General features: G+C 52.7%; 3 protein-coding genes across 6 annotated transcripts in view; 2 read left to right on the top strand and 1 right to left on the bottom strand.

Annotated features, from left to right (window-relative positions):
- The first annotated feature begins 378 nt into the window (after positions 1 to 378).
- On the top strand, positions 379 to 8,896 carry LOC115271334 (zinc finger and SCAN domain-containing protein 31-like). 4 transcript variants are annotated; one of them, XM_029913156.1, is made up of 4 exons: positions 379 to 444; positions 1,001 to 1,899; positions 3,225 to 3,420; positions 6,504 to 8,896. In XM_029913156.1, the coding sequence occupies exons 2-4, from the start codon at positions 1,147 to 1,149 to the stop codon at positions 7,373 to 7,375; spliced, it is 1,821 nt and encodes a 606-aa protein (XP_029769016.1). In that variant the 5' UTR covers positions 379 to 444; positions 1,001 to 1,146; the 3' UTR covers positions 7,376 to 8,896. The 4 variants fall into 4 exon arrangements, with proteins under 4 accessions (XP_029769016.1, XP_029769017.1, XP_029769018.1 ...); XM_029913157.1 differs by having other exon boundaries at positions 412 to 444; positions 972 to 1,899; XM_029913158.1 differs by lacking the exon at positions 379 to 444 and having other exon boundaries at positions 899 to 1,899; positions 6,507 to 8,896.
- Positions 8,897 to 14,139: 5,243 nt separating this feature from the next.
- Positions 14,140 to 20,473, top strand: LOC112116697 (zinc finger and SCAN domain-containing protein 31-like). The gene is made up of 3 exons (XM_029913154.1): positions 14,140 to 15,517; positions 16,807 to 16,981; positions 18,316 to 20,473. The coding sequence occupies exons 1-3, from the start codon at positions 14,681 to 14,683 to the stop codon at positions 19,197 to 19,199; spliced, it is 1,896 nt and encodes a 631-aa protein (XP_029769014.1). The 5' UTR covers positions 14,140 to 14,680; the 3' UTR covers positions 19,200 to 20,473.
- Positions 20,474 to 21,615: 1,142 nt separating this feature from the next.
- Positions 21,616 to 25,183, bottom strand: part of LOC112116694 (oocyte zinc finger protein XlCOF19-like) — a 3,703-nt gene continuing 135 nt past the window's right edge. The window contains exon 2 of the mRNA XM_024214343.3: positions 21,616 to 23,770. Within this exon, the coding sequence (XP_024070111.2) occupies positions 22,752 to 23,699 (948 nt within the window). The 5' untranslated portion in view covers positions 23,700 to 23,770 and the 3' untranslated portion in view covers positions 21,616 to 22,751. The remainder of the gene's footprint in view (positions 23,771 to 25,183) is intronic.

Here is a 25,183-nt window from a genome sequence, read left to right as displayed (position 1 = left end):
CAGGTCGCTCCCTGAGCCCCTCCAGCCCTGGGACCCCAGCTCCCTGCCCTGCCCCGCCCCAGCACAGGCTCCTCTCTGAGCCACTGCACAGCACCCCCCAACTTGTAACCCCAGCTCCCTGCCCAGCCCTCCGAGCCCCCCACAGCCCTGTAACTCCAGCACAGAGGCCCCCACACCTCAGCAGGGGGACCCCCACTTGCACCCCGGTAGGATCTGCTGGGAATTGCCCGCCTCGGGCTGTGCCTATCCCCGTGGAGTGGGGTCGCCGGGCTCCCGCTGAAGCCGCTCCCGGAGACGGGCCCAGCTGGGCAGGGGGCGGGGCAAGACCTGACTGACAGCGATCGTCGCCAATCCCCGCGCGGAGGGATTAACCCTGCGCTGGCCGGGGCGGAAGCTCTTTGTCTGGGGAACCGGCCTCCCCCTGCGTCCAGGCGGGGCGGCGAGGTGAGGGGGGCGACCGAGGGATGGGGTGATGGGTGGGCGATGGGCCTGTCTGTGCTGTGGGGCAGGAACTTGGGGTTATGGCTGGGGGCTGGGCAGTGGGGTGGGGGCAGGACCTGTCTGTGCTGGGGGGCAGGGAGCTGGGATTATGGGTGGGGGATGGGCAGTGGGGTGAGGGAGGGGCATGTCTGTGCTGGGGGGAAGGGAGCTGGGGTTATGGGTGAGGGATGGGCAGTGGGGTGGGGGCAGGGCCTGTCTGTGCTGGGGGATGGGCAGTTGGGTGGGGGCAGGGACTGTGTGCTGGGGGGCAGGGAGCTGGGTTATGAGGGGTGGGCAGTGGTGTGGGGGCAGGGCCTGTCTGTGCTTGGGGGCAGGGAGCTGGGTTATGGGGCTGGGCAGTGGGGTTGGGGCAGGGCCTGTCTGTGTTTGGGGGCAGGGAGCAGGGGTTATGGCTCCATGGGTGTTTGGGTGAATCATGACTAGGTCTCTCTTTTCCCCTCTGTTGTGATTCTGACTCTCCCATCACACAGTAACATCCTGATGAATTGTTTTGCTGCAGCCCCCCCAGGAGCCTGGATATGTCCAGCGAGACTGAGGGAGAGACGCAAGTTGGAGAACTAGAGCGCAGGCCCCAGCAGGGATAACTGGTCCCTGAAGACAGATCAGCAGCTCCTGGATCTCCACATCCAGGCTCCGCGAGAGAATATGGAAACGGCAGAGCCAACAGGCCCCAAAGCAGGGAATGAGCTGGAGAGAGACGGGAAGGAGCCAGTCCTGGGATCAACCATCTCAGTAAGTCCTCGATGGTCCCGCACCGGATGGCGACAGCTGAGGACCGAGCAGTGTGACAGGATGTCCCAGTATTGGAAAGATCAACTTCAGGAGGAGCTACAGAGCTTACGGACACCTGCTGAGGTTGTGCCGACATCAGTCCCTGCATCAAAAAACCCTCCGCTGCTGGATTTGACCCCAGAGGAGGATATTGAGGCCTATCTGGCTTCCTTCGAGCAAGTGGCTGAAGCCTGCCAGTGGCCCAGAGGAGAGTGGGTGACCCGCCTTGTGCCAGCCCTCAGTGGAAAAGCTCGGCAGGTCGTTAGCAGCCTGGATGCCAGAGATGCTGGAGATTATGGGAAGGTGAAGGCAGCTGTCCTGCGAGGGTGCGACATTGGCATGGAGACACAGCGCCAGCGCTTCAGGCAGTTCCGCTACCAGGAGGCCGAGGGGCCCCGGGCAGTTTTCTGCCGACTCTGGGAACTCTCCCATCGATGGCTGAAGCCGGAGATCCGCACCAAGGAGCAGATCATGGAGCTGCTGATCCTGGAGCAGTTCCTGACCATCCTGCCCGAGGAAATCCAGAGCTGGGTCTGGGTACGTCACCCGGAAACCTGTGCCCAGGCTGTGTCCCTGGCCGAGGATTTCCAGCTGGGACAGCGAGAGGCTGGAGTGTGGGAGCAGCAGGTGAGAGCAGGTGCAGGGGAATGTCCTTTGGGCTCTGCAGGGAATTTGACGGGGCAGGTTTGGGTGCTGGGTGAACAAAGGAATTCTCAAGGCAGGACATGAGTGGGGCTTGTTCTGTGGAATCCTGCTCTCAGCACTGGGGTCTGGGCTGTCTGGGGCTTAGGGCTCAGCTGGGTCCCCAGCTACAGGGATTTCCAGAGCTCCCTGCTCTGTAATGCTCTGCAGATCCTGGTGTTCTCTGGTTTGTAAGTGGCACTGCCTCTTTAGTATGCAAGGTCACTCAGTACCCTTCAGCAGCCCTTCTTGGGGATGATGGTGACAGGACGACGACCTCCTCAGCATTTGACCTGGTAGAGATGCCTCAGTAGTACACTGCAAGCAGAACTGGTCACTGGTTTGAAATGTGCTATTAGAGAAGCATTTCTTGCTTGGGGCTAGATGCTGCTCACTTGGCATGTGAGCCAGGGAAGGGGCAGTTTCTAATCACAATAAATAACCCCATCTGAAGCCCGAGGGCAGGTACCCAGCTTTGCCCAGACAAAGGTTCAATGGATGTTTTGTGCCCAGGGAATTTTCAAAGTTGGTGTCGACTGTGCCCAAGTTGACCAAATGCCCAGGAATGTTGCATGGGGGGCTCAGGACTGAGCGGACTTGGCCACTAAGTATACAGCACCATATGCACTTGGCATTTAGCTGTCATTAGTACATGGCAATTTGCAATCGGCATACAAACATGCTGTAAACAGACCCTGATGGAGAGATCGAGGGTGCAGGGCTCCCACTTGGACCAGACACCAGAACTTCTGCCCTCATTGTACCCCCTGGAGGAAGGGGTGTGGTACCTCCCTCTGGGGCCCTCCCCCAAGCCACTGGTGGTGTCCGCAGGGCCCAGCACTGAGGGAAATTCTCCACTGCTGAGAATTCCTGCACACCATGGTGTCCCTCAGGACAGCTGTGGGTCTGTCACCCTGCAGATCAGAGCCATATGGAAGCCCACTAGGCTCGCAGGCTGCGGAACGCCACGTGTCTGTCGCGTCCCCAGTGGCAGGGATGTACAGTACTGTGCAGTGTACAGTACTGACCCTGACTGGCAGGACTCCTCTTGGTCAGCCTCATTGGCTCATCACTTTGGGGGTGAGCCTTCCCACGTGTATGCCTGTACTTCGGTGTGGAAGACCCTCCAAGTCCTATTGACCCTGGTAGGGGTTGGGGGAGCCTTCACCCTGGGGTGGACCTCTTTGCTAATGGGGCCTTTTAGATATGACTCTTCCCCCCCGTAATTCTCAGGCCCTGGTTCCACGGTGACCCATGTGGTTCCTTCTCAGGTCACAGTGCGTGTGAAGGTCGAGGAAGTGACCCCAGAGGAGGTGGAGACCCCTGAAGCATTATGGGAATCTCCGAGCTCCCAGCTGGAGCCACCACAGCCCAATACCACGTGGGGATCCCAGGAGGAGGTAGGACGGAGCAAGTACAAGTTGCCACATGCCCCTGAAGAGGAGATGGAAGCTCTACAGGAAACTGGTAATAAGCCATGTAGGGAGGTTAGGGGTGCCTTTCTGAGGAAAGGGTGTGTGGAGGGGACAGCTTGGAGGGGAGAACTGGGGGAACTGCATGGCTCAGAGGATTTATAGTGAGGTGTGGACCCATCAATCTGTAGGTTAATGCACAGCAGGATTGGTGCCTGCGGAACAGGCCACATAATCGTGGTAGGTCAATCTTGGTGGCGATTGTGGGCTTCATAGCTAACAGGAACCTTAGTTCCCCGCCTTCCAAGGTCTCTATGCGAGGCACTCACAGGTGGGATTGGTGTTTCAGAGGAAGAGCCTATGGAGGCTGATGTCTCGTGTAACATATGGAGTTATGGATACAATGTGGATTGCACTCTGGCTGCCCCCAATCAAGTGGCTGCCTCCTTCTGCCATCTCTTGTGTCTCCTGTTCAGGATCCTACCAAGCAGGTGCCTTTTCCTCCTGATCCACATCCCTCAGGCCTTCCTGTGCATCCTGACTGATTCCTGGAAGGAGCCACTTCCTCCCACCCATCCTCTAGGTGCTAATATGGGGAGTGAGAGCAGAATTGGCACCTCCTAAATTGCTCCCCAGAATGTAGAGGGGATTCAGACCCTGATGGTCTCCTCAACAGAGGCACCATGGTTATTTTCTTACTCTTCCAGCAGATAAATGAGAATGAGGAGAATCCTCAGCAGGAAGGGCCTGAGATAGTGAGCTCATGGGATGTTATCCCAGAGGGAGCCTGGCGTCCATCCCTGGAGCAGCCTCTCTGGGGGTAGCAAGGGTGGGGCCGTAGTACAGAGAAGGCTCAGGCATAGGTGCTGACTTTGTGGGTGCTCCGGGGCTGGGAAAAATTGGTGGGTGCGGAGTACCCACCGGCAGCTCCCCGCCTGGCCCTCCCGCCTCTGCCTCCTCCCCTGAGCGGGTTGCCGCGTCCTGCTTCTCCCCCCTCCCTCCCAGCGCTTGCGCCACGAAACAGCTTTCGTGCAAGCCGCGGGGGGGGGGGGGGGGGAGGAGGAATGCGTCATGCTTGGGGAAGAGGCGGGGATTTGGGGAGGGATCCAATGGGGCAGGGAGGGGATGGAGTCGGGGCGGGGCCGGAGTTGGGGCCGGGGGGGGCGCGAACCCCACCAGCACCAACAAAAATTGGCGCCTGTGGGCTCAGCATTTTTCTCACTGTCTAACCTGACCCAGGGGCTCTGTGCAGACACTGTTGGGTGGGACTGTTCACCTTTACAGAAAAGTTCTGTCCAGCAGGTGGGTGCTCCCTGACTTGGCTTATAACAGTCGTGGACCCTTTCCCAGCCTTTCTTATAGCCCCTACATCTGACTTGCCTCCTGTGCATCAAGTCAGGTGGTAGGTTTCCCTCCTCCGGTGGTGGCATCCTTCTCTGTTCACCTTCCCCTCCACCTGTGTCTCTCCCATTCAAAGCATCCTTTGAGGAGCCGCTTTCTTTGAGGAACCTGCTGAAGGAAGGGGAAGAAATTGCTGGGGTTTAGTTCTCTCTGGCATCATTATTTTATGTTATCACTGGGCCTCTCTTCCATAGACCCTTAGCAGGTGCTACCAGGCAACTGGTCTCATCAAGCAGACATCACAGCACTGTTTGCTCGGGGAGCAGTTACCCCTTCTGGGCATGATGATTGGGCAGTTTTCTGCGCTCCTTCCAGGTTCTCGTCAGCAGATATGTTCAGCTGTTCCTCCACAATCTAGCAAAGGTGCTAAGTCCCACCCAAGAGATCCCTATTAGTAGGGGAGGTCCCACCCCCAGCTGTCCCTGACCCTTCTCAGGCAGCTCTAGGACTGTCCTGCTCGCTCTCATGCACCCAGCGTAAACTCCTGTGATGCACTAACTGTTATAAGGGTTGATCTGCAGAGCTGTCTAATCATGCCTTGGGCAGTGCCATATCCAGCAAGGCTGGTAACAGCCAGGTGGATAACAGAGAAGGTGCTCCCTCTGATTCCTGCTGTGCCAGGCTTTTCCATTCCCACCCTGGCCGGCCCGTAGGGGCTGGGGGAACAATCTGATGCTTCTCTGCCAGCCTCCCTGCTTCTTGCCCACTGGGAGGCTGATGCCCTTTGCTGGTCTCAGCATGTGCAGCCATCGTCCTAGTCAGATGGCTCCCCAGCCTTTCCCTTGTGCCATTCACCTGGCTGCATTCAGTATCTCTACAGCCACGTCCGTCTATTATCTGTCTCACACAGACTCTCCCCAGGAGATGTCAACAGGGACCCAAGCCCCTGCATGTAGCTTCCTTCGGACACAGCTTCCTGGGACAGATGGCTGCTGTTCTGGTGTCCTCAGAGGCAATCAGTCCATCACCTCTGGTAGTGCTAGGTTCCAGGGCCATAGCAGAGAAGGCTGAGTCCAGGCTGCATGGCTGTTCCTCATGGCCAGTGCTGAGTCCTTGCCATCCACGTTTTGGCAGGGGGAGTGCAGGAACCGCAATTCACCCCCTCTCTGGGCTTAATGCTACATTGGAAATGTCTCTGAGACACTGATGTAAGCGACACAATAGTGAAGTATTGCCTAGAGCATGTGATCCAGGATGGCACAAGCATTACTGGGCTGATGGGATGGGGCATCCTGGGCTGAACACTCTGTCTCCAGGCAACGGTAATGTTGGGTCATGGAGCCTCTCTGATTCCTCCCCACAGTATCAGGTGCCTGCAGTGTAAACAGGGAGACCCAGTTTGTTTCCCTGGCATAGTTCAGCAGAAGGGCTCGTGTATGGTTAGTATCTTTATGCGGATTTTTGTAGGAAGCAGAGGGAGCTTGATTGCCTCCTACTGACACCTAACAACAGCTGGGAAAGGTTCTGTAGAATGGACCAGATTAGCAGAGTTTGGCCAGTGCTGTCTGTGTGGATTGAGCTGCAGAAAGAAAACTGGGGAGCTGACAGGAAAGAAAGAAATGGAAATCACGAGTGAGCCTCTGGCCCTTATTTCTGCATTGCTGACTGTGGGGCTTCTGCTGGGGGTATCTCCTCTGGGGTGGGACCTGAAGCTGCCTCAGTCACACCTGCTGCCAGGATAAAAGTGATTCCTCCTGACAACAGCAGGATCTCACACAAATTCTCTTTTCCACCCAGCAGGTGCCAGGATCCTGAGCAGAGCGGAGGAGCAGCCCAATTTGGGAGAGCAAGAAAACTTGGATCTGGCCCGAACATCGCAAGGCGGATCAGGAGAGAGTGTCGCCCGCAGACTTGAGCGGGAAGAAGCCTGCACGAGGCAGAAGAGAAACTCAGCTGGGAACGAGCGAATTCCACCAAGGGTGTTCCCACAGCTCCCTGCTCAAGGGATACCTGGGGTCGTAAGAGATCTTAAAAGCCAGGAGAGCAGCGTTCACAGGATGGAGAAACCCCACAGATGTCGAGACTGTGGGGAAAGGTTCTGGGAGAAGCAGGACCTCATGGCCCATGGGAGAGTCCATGAGAAGGACAGACCCTATCCCTGTCCTGAATGTGGGAAGAGCTTCAACAGACTGACCCATCTCCGAACCCACCAGAGAACCCACACGGGAGTGAAACCCTATTCCTGTGGGGAGTGTGGGAAAAGCTTTGGCCACCTCTCCACGCTGACCACGCACCAGAGACTGCACACAGGGGAGAGACCCTACTCCTGTGCTGAGTGCGGGAAAACCTTCACCAACCCCTCAGACCTCAACAAGCACCAGCGCTCCCACACGGGCGAGCGGCCCTACCCCTGCGCCGAGTGCGGGAAGCGCTTCAGCCAGCAATCAAATCTGACAATGCACCAAAGAAGTCACACCGAGGACAGACCGTACCCCTGCACCGAGTGCGGGAAGAGCTTCAAGTACCTCGCTGATCTCACCGTGCATGAGCGCTCCCATACGGGCGAGCGGCCCTTCCCCTGCCCTGAGTGCGGGAAGAGCTTCAGTAACAAATCCTCTCTGGCTCGTCACCAGAGAATCCACGCCAGAGCCGCAGCCAGAAACAAGTGAGGCCTGCCGGCCAAGAGTGCCACTCCAGCTGTGTGTGTATAATAACGTGAAGTAGAGGAATGGAAACAGTTAGTGCAGGAACTGGGAGAAATCAGCCCCCTTCTCCCAGTACCAGTTCCATCCCTCCCTCACAGACCCCATGAGGTGGATTAAGAACCATGAGAACAGAGGGTGGCTTCACCTTATGCTCTGAGGAGTCCCAACTCCTGAAACCCCTGAGCAGGGACTGCTCCCTTACCTACTCAGCAATTGAGCAGCCTGTCTCTTGTGTCCACATGAACATCAGTTAATCTGCTCTGGTTTCCCTGTAGCTTCTCTAAGGGCTGGTCTGAGGCCTACTACAGGCTCTCTGTATTTCTGCTGTTTTGGGGTGGGGTGGGGTGTGTGTGTTTGTTATAACCTAGGGACTTGCCCAGGCTGTGAGCAGGTCATTCGAGATAGGGAAGGGATTTCTCCCAGGGGTTTGGAGGCCCAAGATCTCTCAGCTCTATGAGGAAAAAGAACCAAAGAATTCCTCAAGGGCTGCTGCTTATGTCAAACTCACAAGGTGACATCAGACCCAGCACTGCTGGGAACTGTGGATCCAGGGGGAGGTGTTTGGCCACATCTGTGTCAACCAGCTCTGCCTCTGTGGCCTGCACAACCACCCTCTCCACACTCCAGACTTTCCAAGCCCTCCAATGTCACTCTGTAACTATGCCCAAAGTCTGCCGCATCATCCCATCTCCTGAGAGGAGCTTCCTGCTATTGCCTGTCCCAAACTAAGCATTTATGTTTGCTATGTAATTAATCGTGTGTGTTTATTCATTGCCTCATTAGTTTGCTGCTCCTGCCCTGCTCGTCGCCATGTTAACTCTTTATTTACTGCTCTGTCTCTGCAATCTGCTTTTTTTGTGTGTGTGTGTGTGTCCATACTCTGTGACTGCTCAACTGCCCATCAGTACAACTATCGCTTTAGCTGTGTCTTCTGAGATTTTGAGCATGTAGCCTTGATCCTGCAATGAGCTCTCCACAAGCAAGATTCAGGGCCTTTATTTTTATTGACTGACCTACCTCGTCTGCTGCTTTTCTGAATTGCTGGTATTTTTTAGTTGAAGTGTGTGAACAGTCATTGTAATTAAGTGAATAGTGTTCATTATTGGTTATTGCTCTACATACTTAATTCTTATTAGTCACTTGACATGGTCTAACTGCATTATTATGTCCCTTAATTAGCTATCCTGTGTCATTTGCCCTTTGTCACTTTTGTTTCTTGTTATCTGCAGTCCTGACTTCCCAATCACTATAATGATGGTTTATCAGACTCCTGGGGGGTTTCAGTTTGTCAAACAATAAGGGAGAGAGGCAGAAATTGGGACGATTGGGGAGAGGAGACCTCAGACACTTATCGGGGAGACTGAGATGTGCATCGGGACACTGGGCAACATGAGGATCAGTGGTGCAGCCTGATCTGGATCCTATGTGCTGAACTGGGGCACCCGGTTGCAAACAAGATATTGCAGAACTAGAGGAGGTTCAGGGAATAATCAAGGCCTGGAAGAACTCTCCTATGAAGAGAGATGGATAAGATGGGGGTTGTTTCCCTTAGCAAGGAGATGAATAAGAGTAGGCAAGATAATAGCATATAAAATAACAGGAATAAAGAAGATGGATCAGGAAATTCTCTATTCTCCTTGTCTCATAACACATAAACCCGGGGACCCTAAATGAAACTAAAGGGGGACAAATTAGACTAATAGACTTTAAGGCCAATAGAGACTATCAGCTAGTCTGTCCTACTGCCCATCACATGTCACAGAACCTCACCCAACCGCTCCTATAATAGGCCCCTAACCTCTGGCTGAGTTACTGAAGTCCTCAAATCTTGACTCAAAGACTTCAAGTTACAGGGAAGCCACCATTTACTCTAGTTCATAACCCCAAGTGACCCATGCTGTAGAAGAAGGCGAAAAACCACCAGGGACTCTGCCAATATTCCTTCCCTACCCCAGATACGGAGATCAGTTGGATCCTGTGAATGTAGGTGAGGCCCACCAGCCAGACACCTGAGAGAGAATTCTCTGTACTAACTCAGAACCCTCCCCATCTAGTTTCCCATCTCTGGCCATTAGAGAGATTTGCTGCTAGCAGTCTCAGATGGGCCAGATGACATTGTAGGCAACCTCATCATACCATCTCCTCCATAAACTTAACAAGCTTAGTCTTGAAACCAGTTAGGTTTTTTACCCCCACTCCTCCCTTTGGAAGGCTGTTCCAGAACTTCACTCCTTTGATGGTTAGAAACCTTCATCTAATTTGAAGCCTAAACTTGCTGAGGGCCAATATATCCATTTGTTCTTGTGTCAGCATTGGCCCTTAACTTAAATATCTCCTCTCCCTCACTGGTGTTTATCCCTCTGATGCATTTATAGAGAGCAATCATATATTTTCTCAGCCTTTGTCTGATTAGGCTAAACAAGCTAAGATAATTAAAACAACAAGGCATCCGGTGGCACCTTAAAGACTAACAGATTTATTTGGGCATAAGCTTTCGTGGGTAAAAAACCTCACTTCTTCAGATGCATGGAGTGAAAGTTACAGATGCAGGCATTATCTGTAACTTTCACTCCATGCATCTGAAGAAGTGAGGTTTTTTACCCATGAAAACTTATGCCCAAATAAATCTGTTAGTCTTTAAGGTGCCACCGGATGCCTTGTTTTTGTGGATACAGACTAACACGGTTACCCGCTGATACTTAAGATCATTAAGTTTCCTCTCCTAAGGTCGGTTCTTCTTTCTTCTGATCATCTAATAGCCTGTTCCAGTTTGAATTAATCTTTCTTAAACATGGGAGACCAGAACTACACACAGTATTCCAGCTGAGGTCTCACCAGTGCCTTGTATAATGGTAATAACACTTCCATAGCTCTACTGGAAATACCTCATCTGATGCATCGTAGGATTGCATTAGCCTTTTTCACAGTTGCATCACATTGATGGCTCACGGGCATGCTGTGATCAACTAACACACTCAGGTCTTTCTCTTCCTCTGTCACTTCCAACGGATAAGGTGCCCACTTTATAGCAAAAATTCTTATTAGTGCCTAAATGCATGACTTCGCACTATTAAATTTCATCCCATTTCTATTACTCCAGTATTCAAGGTCATCCACATCTTCATGTATGATATTCTGGTCTTCCTCCATATTGGCAATACCTCCCAACTTTGTATCATCTGCAAATGTTATTAGCACACTCACACTGAAAAATAATAAAAGGAAATACTTTTTCACACAGCATGTAATTTAGACAGAGGAACTCATTGCCACAGGAAGTTCTTGAGGTCAAAAACTTAGCAAGATTATAAAAGGATTGGATACATATGTGGATATTCTTATATCCAGTTACAATAATTATTACAAACAAAATGATGGTGATGATATTACACCTCATGCTTCTGGGTTTAAACCAATCTCTAATTGTAGGCAATCAGGATAAGACTTTGTGGGAGTGGATTGTCCTATATCTGCTACTGTGGGGGTTCTTACACCAGCCTCTGAAGCATTTGATGCTAGCCACAGTCAGACAAGATACAGGACTAGTTGGACCTTGGGTCTGATCCAGTCTGGCAATTCCTATATTCCCATGATTTCCATATCATGTGATAAAGGGACAGCCTCTCCACCCCCAGCCATCTATCCCCTACCTTTTTGTTTGCCGTCCAGGCGGAACTACACAGTGGAGATAAGGGACCTAACACTCCAGAGAAGACGTTACAGTATTTGAGAATTTACAGTAGGGAGGAGACAATTGGTGTCGCTTACCTCAAAATGTTACAGGTGTAAGAACCAGGTTAGCCAGAATGGATGCCAGACCAGCATCTTTGCATCTGCACGGAGTGCCTGGAAGAGATATTCACCCTTTGGAGCAGGCATCTTGCTGTTCCCATGCAGACATCACGTGTCCTGGCGTGTTGGGCTTCCTGAACCAGCAAAGTAAAACCAGACTTGAAACTTCAACTCCAAAGTAGTTAGTGAGTCTTGTGCATTGTGACTGGATGCCTGGCTTCCTGCAGCCCAGCTGTTCTCAGTGTGAATGAGTGTGTGACTTGGCAAGTTAGGTCATAACTCACTCCTGGTGCACCTGCTCTCTGGGAACGAACAGGGGTAGCTGTAATGGAGACAAGACTCAGGAATTACCACTGCCATCGACCCCTGACTAACAGGCTAGCCATTGGCCAAATCCTCAGAAAGGGCTGTGACAGCTGCTGCTGAGGACTTGGTGTTGGAAACATGCATGTCGCAGGAAAGCAGCCCTGAGATGTCAAAATGGAATTGCAGAATGTCCTTTTCCAAGGACTTGGTGAGTTGCCAAAAGAAGAGCAAAAGGGCCATGAATAAGGACTGGAGGGGGACAAGACATGCTTTGTAGACTTCACACGAGGAGTGAGAGAGACTCCAGTGAAAGTGGAGGAAGAGGAGCCAGGTCTAGGTTAGCTTTTGCCTTCTCCAACAACTCATACATATTCCTGATCTCAGTGTGGCTCTGAGCCAAGACAGGGGCTGGATCCCAAGTCCTACACTCCCACTGCCCAGGGAACAGATGACACTGAGGCCTGTCTGACATAGGATATATCTACACTTCAACCTGGGATGTAACTCACAGCTCGAGATGCTCTGTTTGAGCCAGCATACTAAAAATAGAGTGTAGTTGGAGTGGCGGGAGGGATTAGCTGCCCACATATACCGGTCCAACAAGATGCCTGGCACATTCTTGGGACAGCTAGCCCCCACACCGCCATGGCTACACTCTATTTTAGCACACCAGCTCAATCAGAGCTAATGTGGCTAGGGCTCCTCGACCTGGAAATTGCACTCCCTACTCAAAATGTAGATGGACCTATAGTGCAAGCAGGTGGCAAGGACGGGCACATGGGGCTGGCCACAGGAGGAGCTCACCTCTTCCTGGAAAGGTCCTGGAGCCTTACACTACTGGGGAAGATACCAGAAGGAAGTAGGAGGGTCCAGGGAACAGCAGAGGTCCCAGGCCTCAGCCTCAGCTCTAGAAATCCCCCTTCCAAACCGCTGTGGCAGCCTGCCTACTGGCTGCTCAGAGGGGCTCTGCCCCTAGTTTAGGAGTTCTCAAACTGGGGGTTGTGACCCCTCAGGGGGTTGCAAGGTTATTACATGGGCGGTTGCAGCTGTCAGCCTCCACTCCCAAACCCTGCTTTGCCTCCAGCATTTATAATAGTGTTAAATATTTTTTAAAAGTGTTTTTAATTTATAAGGGGCAATTGCACACAGGCTTGCTGTGTGAAAGAGGTCACTAATACAAAAGTTTGAGAACCACTGCCTTAGCTCGTCTTCCTCCCTGCAGTCCCATTTCCTTGTTTCCCCCCCGGCCCTCTGACCACTGAGCCACAGCCATCTTCCCTGAGAAGTTTGGCTTCAGTCTCCTTGAAAACCATGGGAGTTGGCACGGGCAGTCACCTATACCAAGGGCAGCCTCACTGCCACACACATAGGCTGCAGGAAAATGGGGACTATCTTGACTGAGGCCAACTTGGCTCCTCTGAGGTCAATTCCTCGCCCTTCAACCACACTGGGAACAAATATGGCAGGGGTCAGCAACCTTTGGCACATGGCTCGCCAGGGTAAGCAACCTGGCAGGCCGGGCTGGTTTATTTACCTGCCACGTCCGCAGGTTTGGCTGATCGCGGCTCCCACTGCGGTTCGTCACTCCAGGCCAATGGGGGCGGCGGGAAGTGGCGCAGGCTGAGGGATGTGTAGGCCGCTGCTTCCCGCTGCTCCCATTGGCCTGGGACAGCAAACTGCAGCCAGTGGGAGCCACGATCGGCCGAACCTGGGGACAGGATTTTTACCCTGTTGCTTTTGTTCATCCCAGTGACGAGTGTGTGAGGACTCAGAGGGGAGCTGAGAAAGGGGCTAGAGAGGACAGAGGGTCCTGAAATGGGGTTTCCCAGGTCAGGGCTGGCAGGTTCCTGAGAACTAAGGGGTGTCCGGGGCAGGGTGTCTCCAGAGCCCCTACAGGGGGGCAGTCCGAGGAAGATGCTGGGGGGAAGTGGCCCCTTTGGATCCCCTTGACTGGTGATCCTGGAAGGGAGCTGGCCCTGGGCGGGGGTCTCCAGCTCTCTGCGGGGAGACCACTGCCCAAGGCTGCAGGGCCCCCTGCCCGGGAGCCACAGTCCCAGCCGCCTGCAGACGGGCAGCCCCGGGGGGGGGGGAGGGAAGGGCGAGCTCTGGCCCGTTGCCCCCTGCCTGGCTCTAGGGACTGAGCCCCCGGGGCGGCCGAGCGGGGGACGGGCCGGGCTCTGACTGACAGCGATCGCGGCCAATCCTCGTGCTGGGGATTAACCCTGCGCTGGCCGGGGCGGAACCTCTTTGTCTGGGGAACCGGGCCGGCCTCTCCCTGCGTCCGGGCGGGGCGGCGAGGTGAGGTGAGGTGAGGCGAGGCGGGGGGACGGCCGGGACCTGGGGTTCCGGGTGGGGTCTGGGGTTATGGGCAGGGGTCTGGCCGGGGAGCGGGGGGAGGAGCAGGGACCTGGTGGGGGAGCAGGGACCTGGGGATATGGGCAGGGGGTCTGGCTGTGCTGGGGGGCCGGGGAGCAGGGAGCTGGGAGGGGGGGAGGGACCTGGGGATATGGGGTCTGGCTGTGCTGGGGGGCAGGGACCTGGGGATATGGGCAGGGGCTGGGGGAGGGTTCTGGCTGTGCTGGGGAGCCAGGGACCTGGGGATATGGGTCAGGCTGGATGGGGGTCAGGGACTCAGGGAGGGGCCTTCCTGTGCTGGGAGCAGGGCAGGGAGCTGAAATGACCATTATTGCCAGTACTCACAAGCTTATCACAAGACCCCGGATATGTGATGATGTTGTTAGAGCTTCAGCTCAGTCCCTGCATTGGTTAAAATGAACGAAGTAGTAAGTTCCTACAAGGCTGCAGAGAAAAGCTTGGAAACCTGAATCCTACAGGGTGCAAAACAGAACCCAACATTTATCGTTGTAAATCTCATGGTGATAAAGCTAAACTCGTGATTTTTGAGTGCTTAGTTATCAGTACTGGATTAGGGGTCAGCAGGGGGCTAGTCTGTGCTGAAGGGGAGCTGGCTGTTTGGGTGAATCAGGCCTGGGTGTCTCTTTTCCCTTCTGTTTACTGGGGTCCTTGTTACACAGTGAAATCCCTAGTCAGTGTTTTGCTGCAGGAGCCCCAGGAGTCTGGACCATTCCAGCAGGAACAAGGGAGAGATGCAGGTTTGAAAACTAGAGCACTTACCTCAACTGGGATAAGGCTGTTTTCACAAGGCACAAAATGGCTGCAAAGCACCGTGGTCGGAAGCCCCGGGGGCTGCAGATCCAGGGTCCGCTACAACACGTGGTGCTAACGCATGTCAAAGTGGAAACAGAAAATCCAGCAGGCCCCAAACCAGGGAAGGAATCGGAGAGAGAAGGGAAAGATGCTGCTGTGATGCCACCCATCTCAGCAAGTCCCCCATTGTCCCGGACAGGACAACAAAAATCCAGCTCTGAGCAACGGGAGAAGATCCCCCAGCATTGGGAAAATCAAAATCAGGACATGCTGCGAGCCCCCTGGACCTCTCCTGAGGCTGTACCGGCATTAGCCTGGGCCTGGGGAAACCCAGAAGTGCCTGAGCTCACACCAGAGGATGACATTGAGGTCTATCTGGCTTCCTTCGAGCGAGTGGCTGAAGCTTGCCACTGGCCCAGAAGAGAGTGGGTGACCCGACTCCTGCCATCCCTCACTGGAAAAGCCCAACAGGCCATTAGCAGCCTGGATGCCAGAGACGCCCGAGACTATGGGAAGGTGAAGGCAGCCATCCTGCGAGGCTGCAACATCAGCACAGAGATGCAGCGCCTTCAGTTTAGGCAGTTCCGCTACCAGGAGGCCAAAGGGCCCCAAGAGGTCTGCAGCCGCCTGTGGGAACTCTCCCATCAATGGCTGAAGCCGGAGATCCGCACCAAGGAGCAGATCATGGAGCTGCTGATCCTGGAGCAGTTCCTGACCATCCTGCCTGAGGAAATCCAGAGCTGGGTCTGGGTACGTCACCCGGAAACCTGCGCCCAGGCTGTGTCCCTGGCCGAGGATTTCCAGCTGGGACAGCGAGAGGCTGGAGTGTGGGAGCAGCAGGTGAGAGCAGGTGCAGGGGAATGTCCAGGAAGCGGCCTCCTTTGGGCTCTGCAGGGAATTTGACGGGGCAGGTTTGGGTGCTGGGTGAACACAGGGAATTCTCAAGGCAGGACGTGAGTGGGGCTTGTTCTGTGTAATCCTGCTCTCAGCACTGGGGTCTGGGCTGCCCGGGACTCAGGACTCAGCTGGGTCCCCAGTTACAGGGATTTCCAGAGCTCCCTGGTCTGTGATGCTCTGCTCTGCAGATCCTGGTGTTCTCTCTTTGTAAATGTTGCTGCCTCCCACCTGTCCCCTTCACTCAGTACCTCTCAGCAGGCCCATCGTGAGCAACTGTGGCTGCTGTTACAGTGCACTCAGTGCCTCACCAAGGCTTGGATCAATAGTGAAGCCCCAGTCAGATTGGGGACGGTGAGAGGGAGATTTGGTTACTGTGTTTAAACATGCTGTTCAGCAGGTTATTTTGGATGTTGCAGCTGTGGAAAGGGGGCAAGGAAGGAACCATTTTTACTCAACAAGGGCAACATTATTAAAAGCCTGAGTGGGTATAAATATGCATCCACGTGCACCTGGGAGCTCTAGTGATTTTCAAAGCGAGGGTAGGACTCTGCCTGAATGCCCAGGAAACGTGTGGGTGTGCAAGGCTGAGAGGAAAAGCTCGTGGTGTTCCATTTGGTTACAAAGCCTGAGATGCAGATGTGATCTACAAGATTCAGAGTAGCAGCCGTGTTAGTCTGTATCCGCAAAAAGAACAGGAGTACTTGTGGCACCTTAGAGACTAACAATTTTATTTGAGGATAATTTGTTTGTCTCTAAGATGCCACAAGTACTCCTGTTCTTTTTGCAGATCTACAAGATGTTATCAGCCCCTACTGCAGGGTGGCCAAATCCACAGGACAGGTGATTCAGATAGCGATCAAGGGGGCAAGGTGGGACCCTGCCAATTTGAATGCTTTGGAAGCCCTCCAGGCACATTGAGAGTGGAGTGCCTGATGCCTGTAATGTCCTGTCAGTCCTTTACAAGGCCCCAGTTGCATGGATGCCAGTTGCAATGTTGGCCCTGACTGGCTGGGACAGGACATGGCTCCAATAAATTAACCTCTGTGGCTTCCCCTTCAGCTCATCAGAGGGATGAGTCTGTACTTTAGTGAGGCAGGTCCTCCAAGTCCCTTGACCCTGTCAGGGGCTAGGAGCGCTTTGCCAGCATGGCCTTTTAGATACAGTACAGCTCCTCCCCATGAATCTCTGGCCCTGGCTCCAAAGTGATGTGCTTGTATGGGGTTCATTCCTAGGTCACAGTGCGCGTAAAGGTTGAGGAAATGGAGACCCCTGAAGCATTATGGGAATCTGAGAACTCCCAGCTGGAGCAACTGCAACCCAGTCACAAGTGCGTCTCCCCAGAGGAGGTTGGACAAAACAAGTCCAAGTTGCCCTGTGCCGAGGAGAATCAAGCTCTACAGGAAACTGGTAATAAGCCACGTACAGGGAATAAGGGGCGTTCTTCTCACCAAGGGGGAGGTGGGGGGCAAGGGAAGGGGGCACAGATGACAGTAACAAGGGAACCCCTATGTCAGAGGGTCTGTGGAGGGTAACTCAATGGCTCTGGAGAACTGTAATTTTGTATAGAGCCTTTCATCTACAGGCAAGCAAGAGTGATGCCTGAGAAAGACAGGGGGCTGCATGGTGGCAGTGGGTGCTCATTAAGGGAATTTAGAGTAGGTATTGTGGGTCACAGTTCATCATCCCTGGGCCAGGAAAGCTCCAGTGCCTTAGCAGTGATTGAGGTGGGGCTGGCCATGAGAGGAACAGCTGTGCAGACCCTAGTCCTTGTCACCCGCCCCCACAATGTTGAACTATCCTCTGTGTCCTTCCTGGCATTCAGGGAGCTGTAGCAGTGGGAATGCAGGAGCCCTCTGAATTCAGGCCCTCTGACTTCACTGCCAAACTCAGGGACAAGAATATCTGCACATACTGGTGTAATGTATTATATAGTAAAAATAAAGCCTGGAGAATGAGCCCCAGCACTGGGCATTATGGCGCTGATGGGCTGAGAAATCCTGGGAAAACTGTCCTGGGCAGCAGTAGGTTTGGCAGTGGATTCTGACATGGTTTAGCAAAAGGGCACATACACAGAATAGCTAATACTTTAAGTGGATTTCTGTAATAAACAGAGCATGATCGTCACCCTCTGATCACCTTAGGAAGAGCAGGAAAAGCAGTTGCCTGAAATGGAGGGGTGTACCAAATAGATTAGCTAGTCCTGCTTCTGTGGGAACTGATCTGCAGAGAAACAGACTACTTGGGGCGAGCTGAAGGGAGCGAGAGAAGCCAGGAGCAGAGAGAGAGAGCTAAAAGTGAAGGGACAGAAAGATTTAAGGGGATGTTCAGATAGGAGAAGAGGTAAAGAGACAAGCACAGGAGAGGCACAGAGTGAAGGCAAAGGAGGTGAGCTGAGAGGGCAGGAGTGAGAGAAGGGAGGCTACTGGCAAAGAAGCCTGTATAGAGTGGGTGGTATGGTGCTTAGCAAGGTGATGGGGCTGAAGGGGAGGAGAAGGAGGCTGTAAAAACCTTCTGGCGGGGTCTGAGGGGAAAAAGGAAGGGAATGAAGAATGGGATGTGGGCCTTCCTGACTTTTCCCCCTCCACAGCTCCCCTCAGCCCCATTTCTGTGTGGCTGACTCTGGGGCTCCTCTTGGGGTATCTCCAGTGGGGAGGATGTGAGGCTGCTACAGTCATGGCCATGAGATGAGTGACTTTCCTTTACAACAGCAGCACATGAAATAGATTGTCCTTTCCATCCAGGTGCCGGGATCCTGAGCAGAACTGAGGAGCAGCCTCATGACGAAGGGCCTGAAAACCTGCTGCTGCCCAGCGTACCAGAAAGGGGATCAGGGGAGAGTGTTACCCACAAATGTGAGCAGGGAGGAGCCTGCAAGAGGCAGAAGAGGAGCCCAGCTCACGAGACAGATCCCCCAGGGGAACGTGAGAGCAGATTCAGGAGACTAACCCAGCTCCCCGCACCAGGGAGACTTCGGACCATAGGGGACCATTACTGTCAAGGCAATTTTCTCAGGACAGAGAAACCCCACAGATGTAGAGACTGTGGGGAAAGGTTCTGGGAAAAGCAGAAGCTTACAGAGCATGGCAAAGTCCACAGGAGTGAGAGGCCTCATCCTTGTGCTGAATGTGGGAAGAGCTTCAACCGCCTAGCTCATCTCAAGACACACCAGAGAACCCACACAGGAGAGAAACCCTATTTCTGTGCAGAGTGTGGGAAACGCTTTGGCCACCTCTCCACACTGACCACTCACCAGAGATTGCACACAGGGGAGAGACCCTACTCCTGTGCTGAGTGCGGGAAAACCTTCACTCACCCCTCAGACTTGAATAAGCACCAGCGCTCCCACACAGGTGAGCGGCCCTACCCCTGTGCCGAGTGTGGGAAGCGCTTCAGCCAGCTCTCCAACCTGACTAAACACCAAAGAAGCCACACCGAGGAGCGGCCTTACCCATGCCCTGAGTGTGGGAAGAGCTTCAAGTACCTCGCTGATCTCACCGTGCACGAGCGCTCCCACACGGGCGAGCGGCCCTTCCCCTGCCCTGAGTGTGGGAAGAGCTTCAGTAACAAATCCTCTCTGGCCCGTCACCAGAGAATCCACGCCAGAGCCGCAGCCAGAAACAAGTGAGACCATGTTTAGACTATAGACTAACCAAGAGCTCCGCTCCTGTTAGCCTATATGTGCGATTGGAGCAGAAGAACCTGAGCCACTACTACACAGCCTGAGGGAAATCAGCCCTCCGCCCTCCCTTATGCCATCATCACCCCCTCACATCCTACAGGAGAATGAGGGAGGCTTAAGTGGAGTCCCAGTGCCTGAAACCTCCAGAAGATATTCTGTTCTTACCTGTTTTTACTAATAACACCTAGCTCTTGTATATCTCTCTCTATATGTTGAAGTGCTGCAGAAAGGAGGTAAGGTGATAGGAGAGCCCTGGTTTCCTTTCTGCTGCTCTGGGGCAGGTGTGTATTTGCAGTACCCATAAGCAAAGCAGGCCAGCCAGAAGAGGAGAAAGATCTCAACCTTGGAAAACAAAAATCCTATCAACTCCACAGGAGAAACGGCCCTGCTTCCCAACAGCATTCTGCTAGCAGCACCTCTCACTGCCTGGCCCCTGCAATGCCTGATTTGTAACTCAGTAGGAGGCACCAGGGACTGCACCTCTGTGACAGGCAATCTAGCCCCTCTGCCCCCACCACTGACCAGCTGTGTCACTGCCATCTTCCCTGCTCTGCCTCACTGGCCCTAGCTGCATCCCAGTCCTTTTGTCCCTCCCCAGCTGCCACCCAGTAAACATGTCCAAAGTCTGCCATGGTGCATTATTAAATCCCCTTCACCTGGCTGACTCTTCCTGCTCCCTTGTCTCAGCTATTTACTGCTTATGACTTAATTAATTGGGCACCTTCCTTGAATAGCCAGCTATTTATTTATCTCCCACCTTTGTCTTCTGCTCCTGCCCTGATCAGTACTCTGATATCACTTCTGTTTACTCCCGTTTCAGAAGCTGTCTTGTTGCTCAGCTGCCTTTGACCACAATTACCAATTCAGTTGTACTTATGGGAGGTTTTGATCACACTACATACACCCTGATCCTGCAAAGGAGCTCCATGTGAACAGGCTCCTTTGGAGCTCAGTGCCGGAATGGAGCCTCAGTATGTAACTCACTGACGTACCTCATTTGCTGCTGTTCTGATTTATTTATATGATTTCCTGTTCACCTGATTATAATGAATTTAACAGCACTCCCTGTCAGTTCAGTCATTAGTGCTGTGTACTTAACTCCTTCCCTAGTCACTTGTCTAACCTACAGCATTGTCCCTTAATTGGTAATCATAGAATCATAGACTTTAAGGTCAGAAGGGACCATTATGATCACCCCTGATCAAATTGGCCCTGTCAACACTGTTTCTCCACTTGTGAGGTAACTCCCTTCCCTTCATGTGTCATTATATAATGCCTGCATTTGTAATTTTCACTCCATGCATCTGAAGAAGTGGTGTTTTACCCACAAAAGCTTACGCCCAAATAAATCTATTAGTCTTTAAGGTGCCACCAGACTCCTTGTTGTTTTTGTGGATACAGACTAACACGGCTACCCCCTGATAAATCAAGATTGGATGTCTTCCTGAAAGACCCATTTTAACCAGGCTTGATGGAGGAACTCACTGGGTGAATGCTATAGCCTGTGTTATGGAAGAGGTCAGACTAGGTGATCATAAAAGTCCTTTCTGGTTTTAAAGAACTGTGTAATTCACACTCTGTTGCAGTTTCCTTTGCCTGAGTGTTGTGACTTGCATTATTCCTATGCTATATGGATGAATACAGGAAGATCTATGACACTGGGTAAGGCTTTGTTTACACTGGACTTTCGTCAGTGAAACGCCCCCCCAAACGACAAAAGTTTTACCAACGAAAAACACCGGTGTGAATAGTGCTTTGTTGGCGGGAGAGCTCTCCTGCCGACAAAGAGCGACTACGCTGCGCACCTTTTAGCAGTATGGCTGTAGCGGCACAGCTGTGTCACTAAAAGGTGCATAGTATAGACATAGCCTAAAGCCACTGTGAGGCATGTAACCCATCATCTTGTTACTTAGTGCTCCTGACTCTGTGTAGACAGACCCTTATCCACTGGATCTGCATTTATGAGTGCCAACACCACAAGAAATCAGTAGATGAAAACATACAAGGAGAGTATTGGAGCTGAGGAAACATCATTTATTTTGAATCCTGAACAACCTTTTCCTATGCTGGTTTCAATAAAGCCAGAGTTTGCAAACATTTCAAGTCACTGAAAGTGGGAAAATTCAGGGTCTCTCCTAATCTTAGGGTTGTAATTAATTTTTCTGTTAGCAACTGGAGTTTTAAATGAATCTGGGAAGGAAACACCAGGCCTAATGATACCAAACAATCAAATCCACATTAAAACGCAGGCTGTAATTGGTTCAGGATCAAGTATATGGGGAGAGGGTGCAGTAAGGGAAGGGATTGTGGTCATGTTCAGCACAACACGAATTGCCAAAAAATATGCTCTGAAAATAAAATAAAATAAAGGCCAAAGGAATGAGGTAGCTTTTCTGTCTGGGCCAATGAGCTGCTGGAAGCCTGAAAGCACCTCCCATGCAAGTTACAGCATTGCTTCCTTTGCAGAAATATGGTCAGCAATCCTAGAAGTGTAGGATTAAAATACCATGCAGAACTACTACATGGCTCCCATGAGAAGAGTCTCTGGGAGGAGGGACTCCACCAAGGAGAGATCCTAAATCTGCTGGGAAGTTCCAAACAGTCCTCAGACACCAACAGCCTGATCCTACCCCAAGGCCACATCTACACCTCAAATCAGTTAGGCAGGGGGCTCTGAGAATCCTGACAGGAATAAAATCTAGTCTCAGCTTCCAGGGGATGCTGGTCCTGGTCCTCCTCTGGTGTAAGTCAGGAGTAACTCCACTGAAGTCAAGAGAGTGACAGTGTAAAACTGCTGTGAGTAAGAGGACAATCAGGTCTGGAATCTGTAAAGATCTTAACTGACTCTGTTGTGCAAGGTTCTGGAGCCATCTCTCAGGTGGATGCTAGGGCCTCCCCAACCCATGGGACAAACCGTTTCTCTACCTCCTCCTGCTCACAGCCCTAGCAAGTCGCAGGGGAATCCCAAACACATCTAAAGAAACCTCCCTTACCCAAAGGCAGAGAGCCCCAAGTAGGCTCCATCCCAGCCATAGAGGAAGCCAGAGCAGGGAACAAAATGAGTTCATACGGATGCAGAGAAGAGACAAGCTACCCCCTGACTGGTAAAACGCAAGTAAGGGACTAATTGCTGCTGGGGGATTTCTGGCACTGGACAACTCTTCAGAGAAAGCCCTTCCTCATTTCCCAGGGGTTTAAACCACTGGTTCTGGGAGGAGATGGTGGGAGTCAGGGGCAGGGGCCGATGTTTCTCAAACTCTGTAGTAGTGGTTCCTGTTCCTCAGTTTCACATTATTATACACATACGTCTGGAGCGAAGTCCATGTCTGGCAAGGTCTCAGTTGTCTAGCTGGATTCTCTGGTAGGCTCTAGCTAGAAATCAGTCTGCGTGGCACTCGATCTGCAAGGAGGCTTTGTCCCTTGGGATCTGCCATTGTGATGCTGCTGATTCTCTGGCAGCACACCAGAGGCTCTCTCTCCCCAAATCCTTCCCCAGGGTCACTCCCCCATGTGGATTCTCTTGTGTTTAATGAGGTTTGATGGGTGCGTGTACCTTTTTTCACACACGTCGCAGACGTAGGGTCTTTCTCCAGTGTGGGTTCTCTGGTGTAGGGTGAGTGCGGAGACCTGGCTAAAGCTTCTCCCACACTCAGTGCAGGGATAGGGCCGCTCGCCCGTGTGCACCCGCAGGTGCTTGTTGAGATCCGACCTATTGCTGAACCTTTTCCCGCACTCAGCACAGGGAAAGGGCCGCTCGCCCGTGTGTACCCGCAGGTGCTTGTTGAGATCCGAGCTCTGGCTGAACCCCTTCCCACACTCAGGGCAGGGGAAGGGGCGCTCACCCGTGTGCATTCGCAGGTGCCTGCTCAGTTCGCAGGGGTGATTGAATCCTTTCCTGCATTCAGGGCAGGCATAGCGCCTCTCGGCAGCATGCAACCTCTGGTGATCGCTGAGATCTGAGGGGCAGCTGAACCTCTTCCCACACTCACCACAGGGATGGTGTCTCTCCCCCATGTGGATTTGGCGATGCGCAGCAAGCGTGGCCAGATGCCGGAAGCTCTTCCCACATTCCCCACAGGAATGGGGGCTCTCCCCTGTGTGGGATCTTTGGTGTTTAGAAAGCTCTGACCGATGCTTGAACCTCTCCCCACATTCAGCACAGGGATGGGATCTTTCCCTCCTGTGGACTCTCCCATGGGCCAAGAGTTCCTGCTTTTCATGGAAGCTTTCCCTACAGTCTATACATTTATGGGGTTTCTCTTGGCTATTAAGATCTCCCATGGCCCCAGGTCTGCCCTGTGAAAGTGGCTGGGGAAGTCTGAATCTGTTCTCACACTCTCCTAAGGGATCTGACACATTCCTGACTTGGTTCCTCTTCTGCTTCTCGCAGGCTTCTTCCTGCTGAGGACTCTGGCAAGCAGTCTCTCCTGATCCCCCTTGTAACATGTCCGGAAGCTCCAGGTTTTCAGGCCCTTCCTCATGAGACTGTATCTCAGCTTTGCTCAGGATCCCGGCACCTGCAGAGTGGAAAGAGAATCCAGGGATGATTTAATCTCTCACATTTCCAGCAGAGGGTACGACCTGGCAGACTCACATCCATGATAACTGGAGATACCACCAGAAGGAGCCCCACACTTACCCAGGAAAAAAAATGGGGACCAAGAGGAGCTACAGAGGGGCACAATCCATAGCTCCAAAATCCGATCACCTTCTCCCCTGGCTTCATAATTTTCTCACAACTGTGAGGGGTTCAGCTCCCGCTCGGATCTCAACTGCGTCAGGCCAGAAATCTCTTCCCTTTCCTCCCAGTTCCCTCCTTTTCTTGGCTCATGCAGAAATCCCCTCATCTCTCTCCCTCTCCTTCATTTCTGGCACTCTCCCCACTTGCTCCCTACTTCGCTCACCTGCCGCCAGTACATTTGGTCTGCACATTAATCCTTCTGGAAATCTCCCCTTTGGTCATGAGTGTGACCTCTCCCCAAAATCACAAGTTTTTAAAAAAAAGAAAAACCGCCAATGATCTGTAAGCCCATGTGAGGTTCTGAACTGCATTCCGGTTTTGCATTTTTTAGCGGGAGCTGCCTGGCCCCAATGTGTGTGAAATCATTTCAGGGTCAAAATTCAAAGTGAAGCGCACAATCAGAATGCAGCCTCACCACTGAGGGCTCCAAGGGGGACTCCACCTAATCCCTTAACCCCTAGAATGGTGGCCAAAGCTTCTCCACTCTCCTCCCCTATCACTGACCTTTTTCTCTCCCTTCAACGCCTCCTTATCAACCCCACCAAGTCTCCTCTCCCCACTCACGTTATCCCCCTCTGCCTCCAACACTCCTGTCCCCAGTTTCCCTCCCTATCACTTTATAGCATCTTACCCCTCACATTTTCCCTTGCACTTGAAAGATGTTCCCAACTCCTCTCTTGCCTCTTCAGTTTCCTCCTGCACCTCACATTCTCCTGCCCCACCTTCCTCCATCTCCTCCTGCACCCCATATACCCTATGTCCCTGTCTCTCTCCCTGTACCCCCCATTCATCCCTCCTGTCCCTCATATCTACTTGCACATCTTCAGCCTCCCTTCTGTTCCCTGTATTCCCCTGTCACCTCATGGCTTCCAGTTCAGCCTCCTAACAGAGGCAGCCATCTTCCCTGAGAACAGTCTGGCTTCAGTCTCCATGTCCACTAGGGGCAACCTCACTTCCATGTGCAAAAGCTATAGGGAAATGGCCAGCTTGAGGGAGGCCATCTTGTCTTCAACTCACTGAAAGTAATGAGAGAGGACACATGAGACTGTGAGAAAATGTGGGCGTTTGCTGTGAGATCATGGGCACATCCCCCCGACCGACCTGTGTAGCTCCCTAAACACCCCAATAGACAGGCCCCTCCTTGCACATCCCCCCACAGACAGATCCCTCCCTGCACATCCCCCAACCT

Source organism: Terrapene carolina, unplaced genomic scaffold (assembly GCF_002925995.2).
Source record: "Terrapene carolina triunguis isolate 2854851 unplaced genomic scaffold, T_m_triunguis-2.0 Scaffold498, whole genome shotgun sequence".
Classification (NCBI taxonomy): domain Eukaryota; kingdom Metazoa; phylum Chordata; order Testudines; family Emydidae; genus Terrapene; species Terrapene triunguis.
The sequence above is the reverse complement of the archived record's forward strand: the minus strand, read 5'-3'. Positions and strand labels throughout refer to the sequence as shown.

What these genes read in the sequence shown, in the direction of transcription:
- LOC115271334 (XM_029913156.1), top strand. Translation starts at nt 1,147, where the DNA reads ATGGAAACGGCAGAGCCAACAGGCCCCAAAGCAGGGAATGAGCTGGAG. An exon ending in CTGGAGTGTGGGAGCAGCAG is followed by an intron (nt 1,900 to 3,224) that starts GTGAGAGCAGGT and finishes GTTCCTTCTCAG; the next exon opens with GTCACAGTGCGTGTGAAGGT. An exon ending in GGAAGCTCTACAGGAAACTG is followed by an intron (nt 3,421 to 6,503) that starts GTAATAAGCCAT and finishes TTTTCCACCCAG; the next exon opens with CAGGTGCCAGGATCCTGAGC.
- LOC112116697 (XM_029913154.1), top strand. Translation starts at nt 14,681, where the DNA reads ATGGCTGCAAAGCACCGTGGTCGGAAGCCCCGGGGGCTGCAGATCCAG. An exon ending in CTGGAGTGTGGGAGCAGCAG is followed by an intron (nt 15,518 to 16,806) that starts GTGAGAGCAGGT and finishes GTTCATTCCTAG; the next exon opens with GTCACAGTGCGCGTAAAGGT. An exon ending in TCAAGCTCTACAGGAAACTG is followed by an intron (nt 16,982 to 18,315) that starts GTAATAAGCCAC and finishes CTTTCCATCCAG; the next exon opens with GTGCCGGGATCCTGAGCAGA.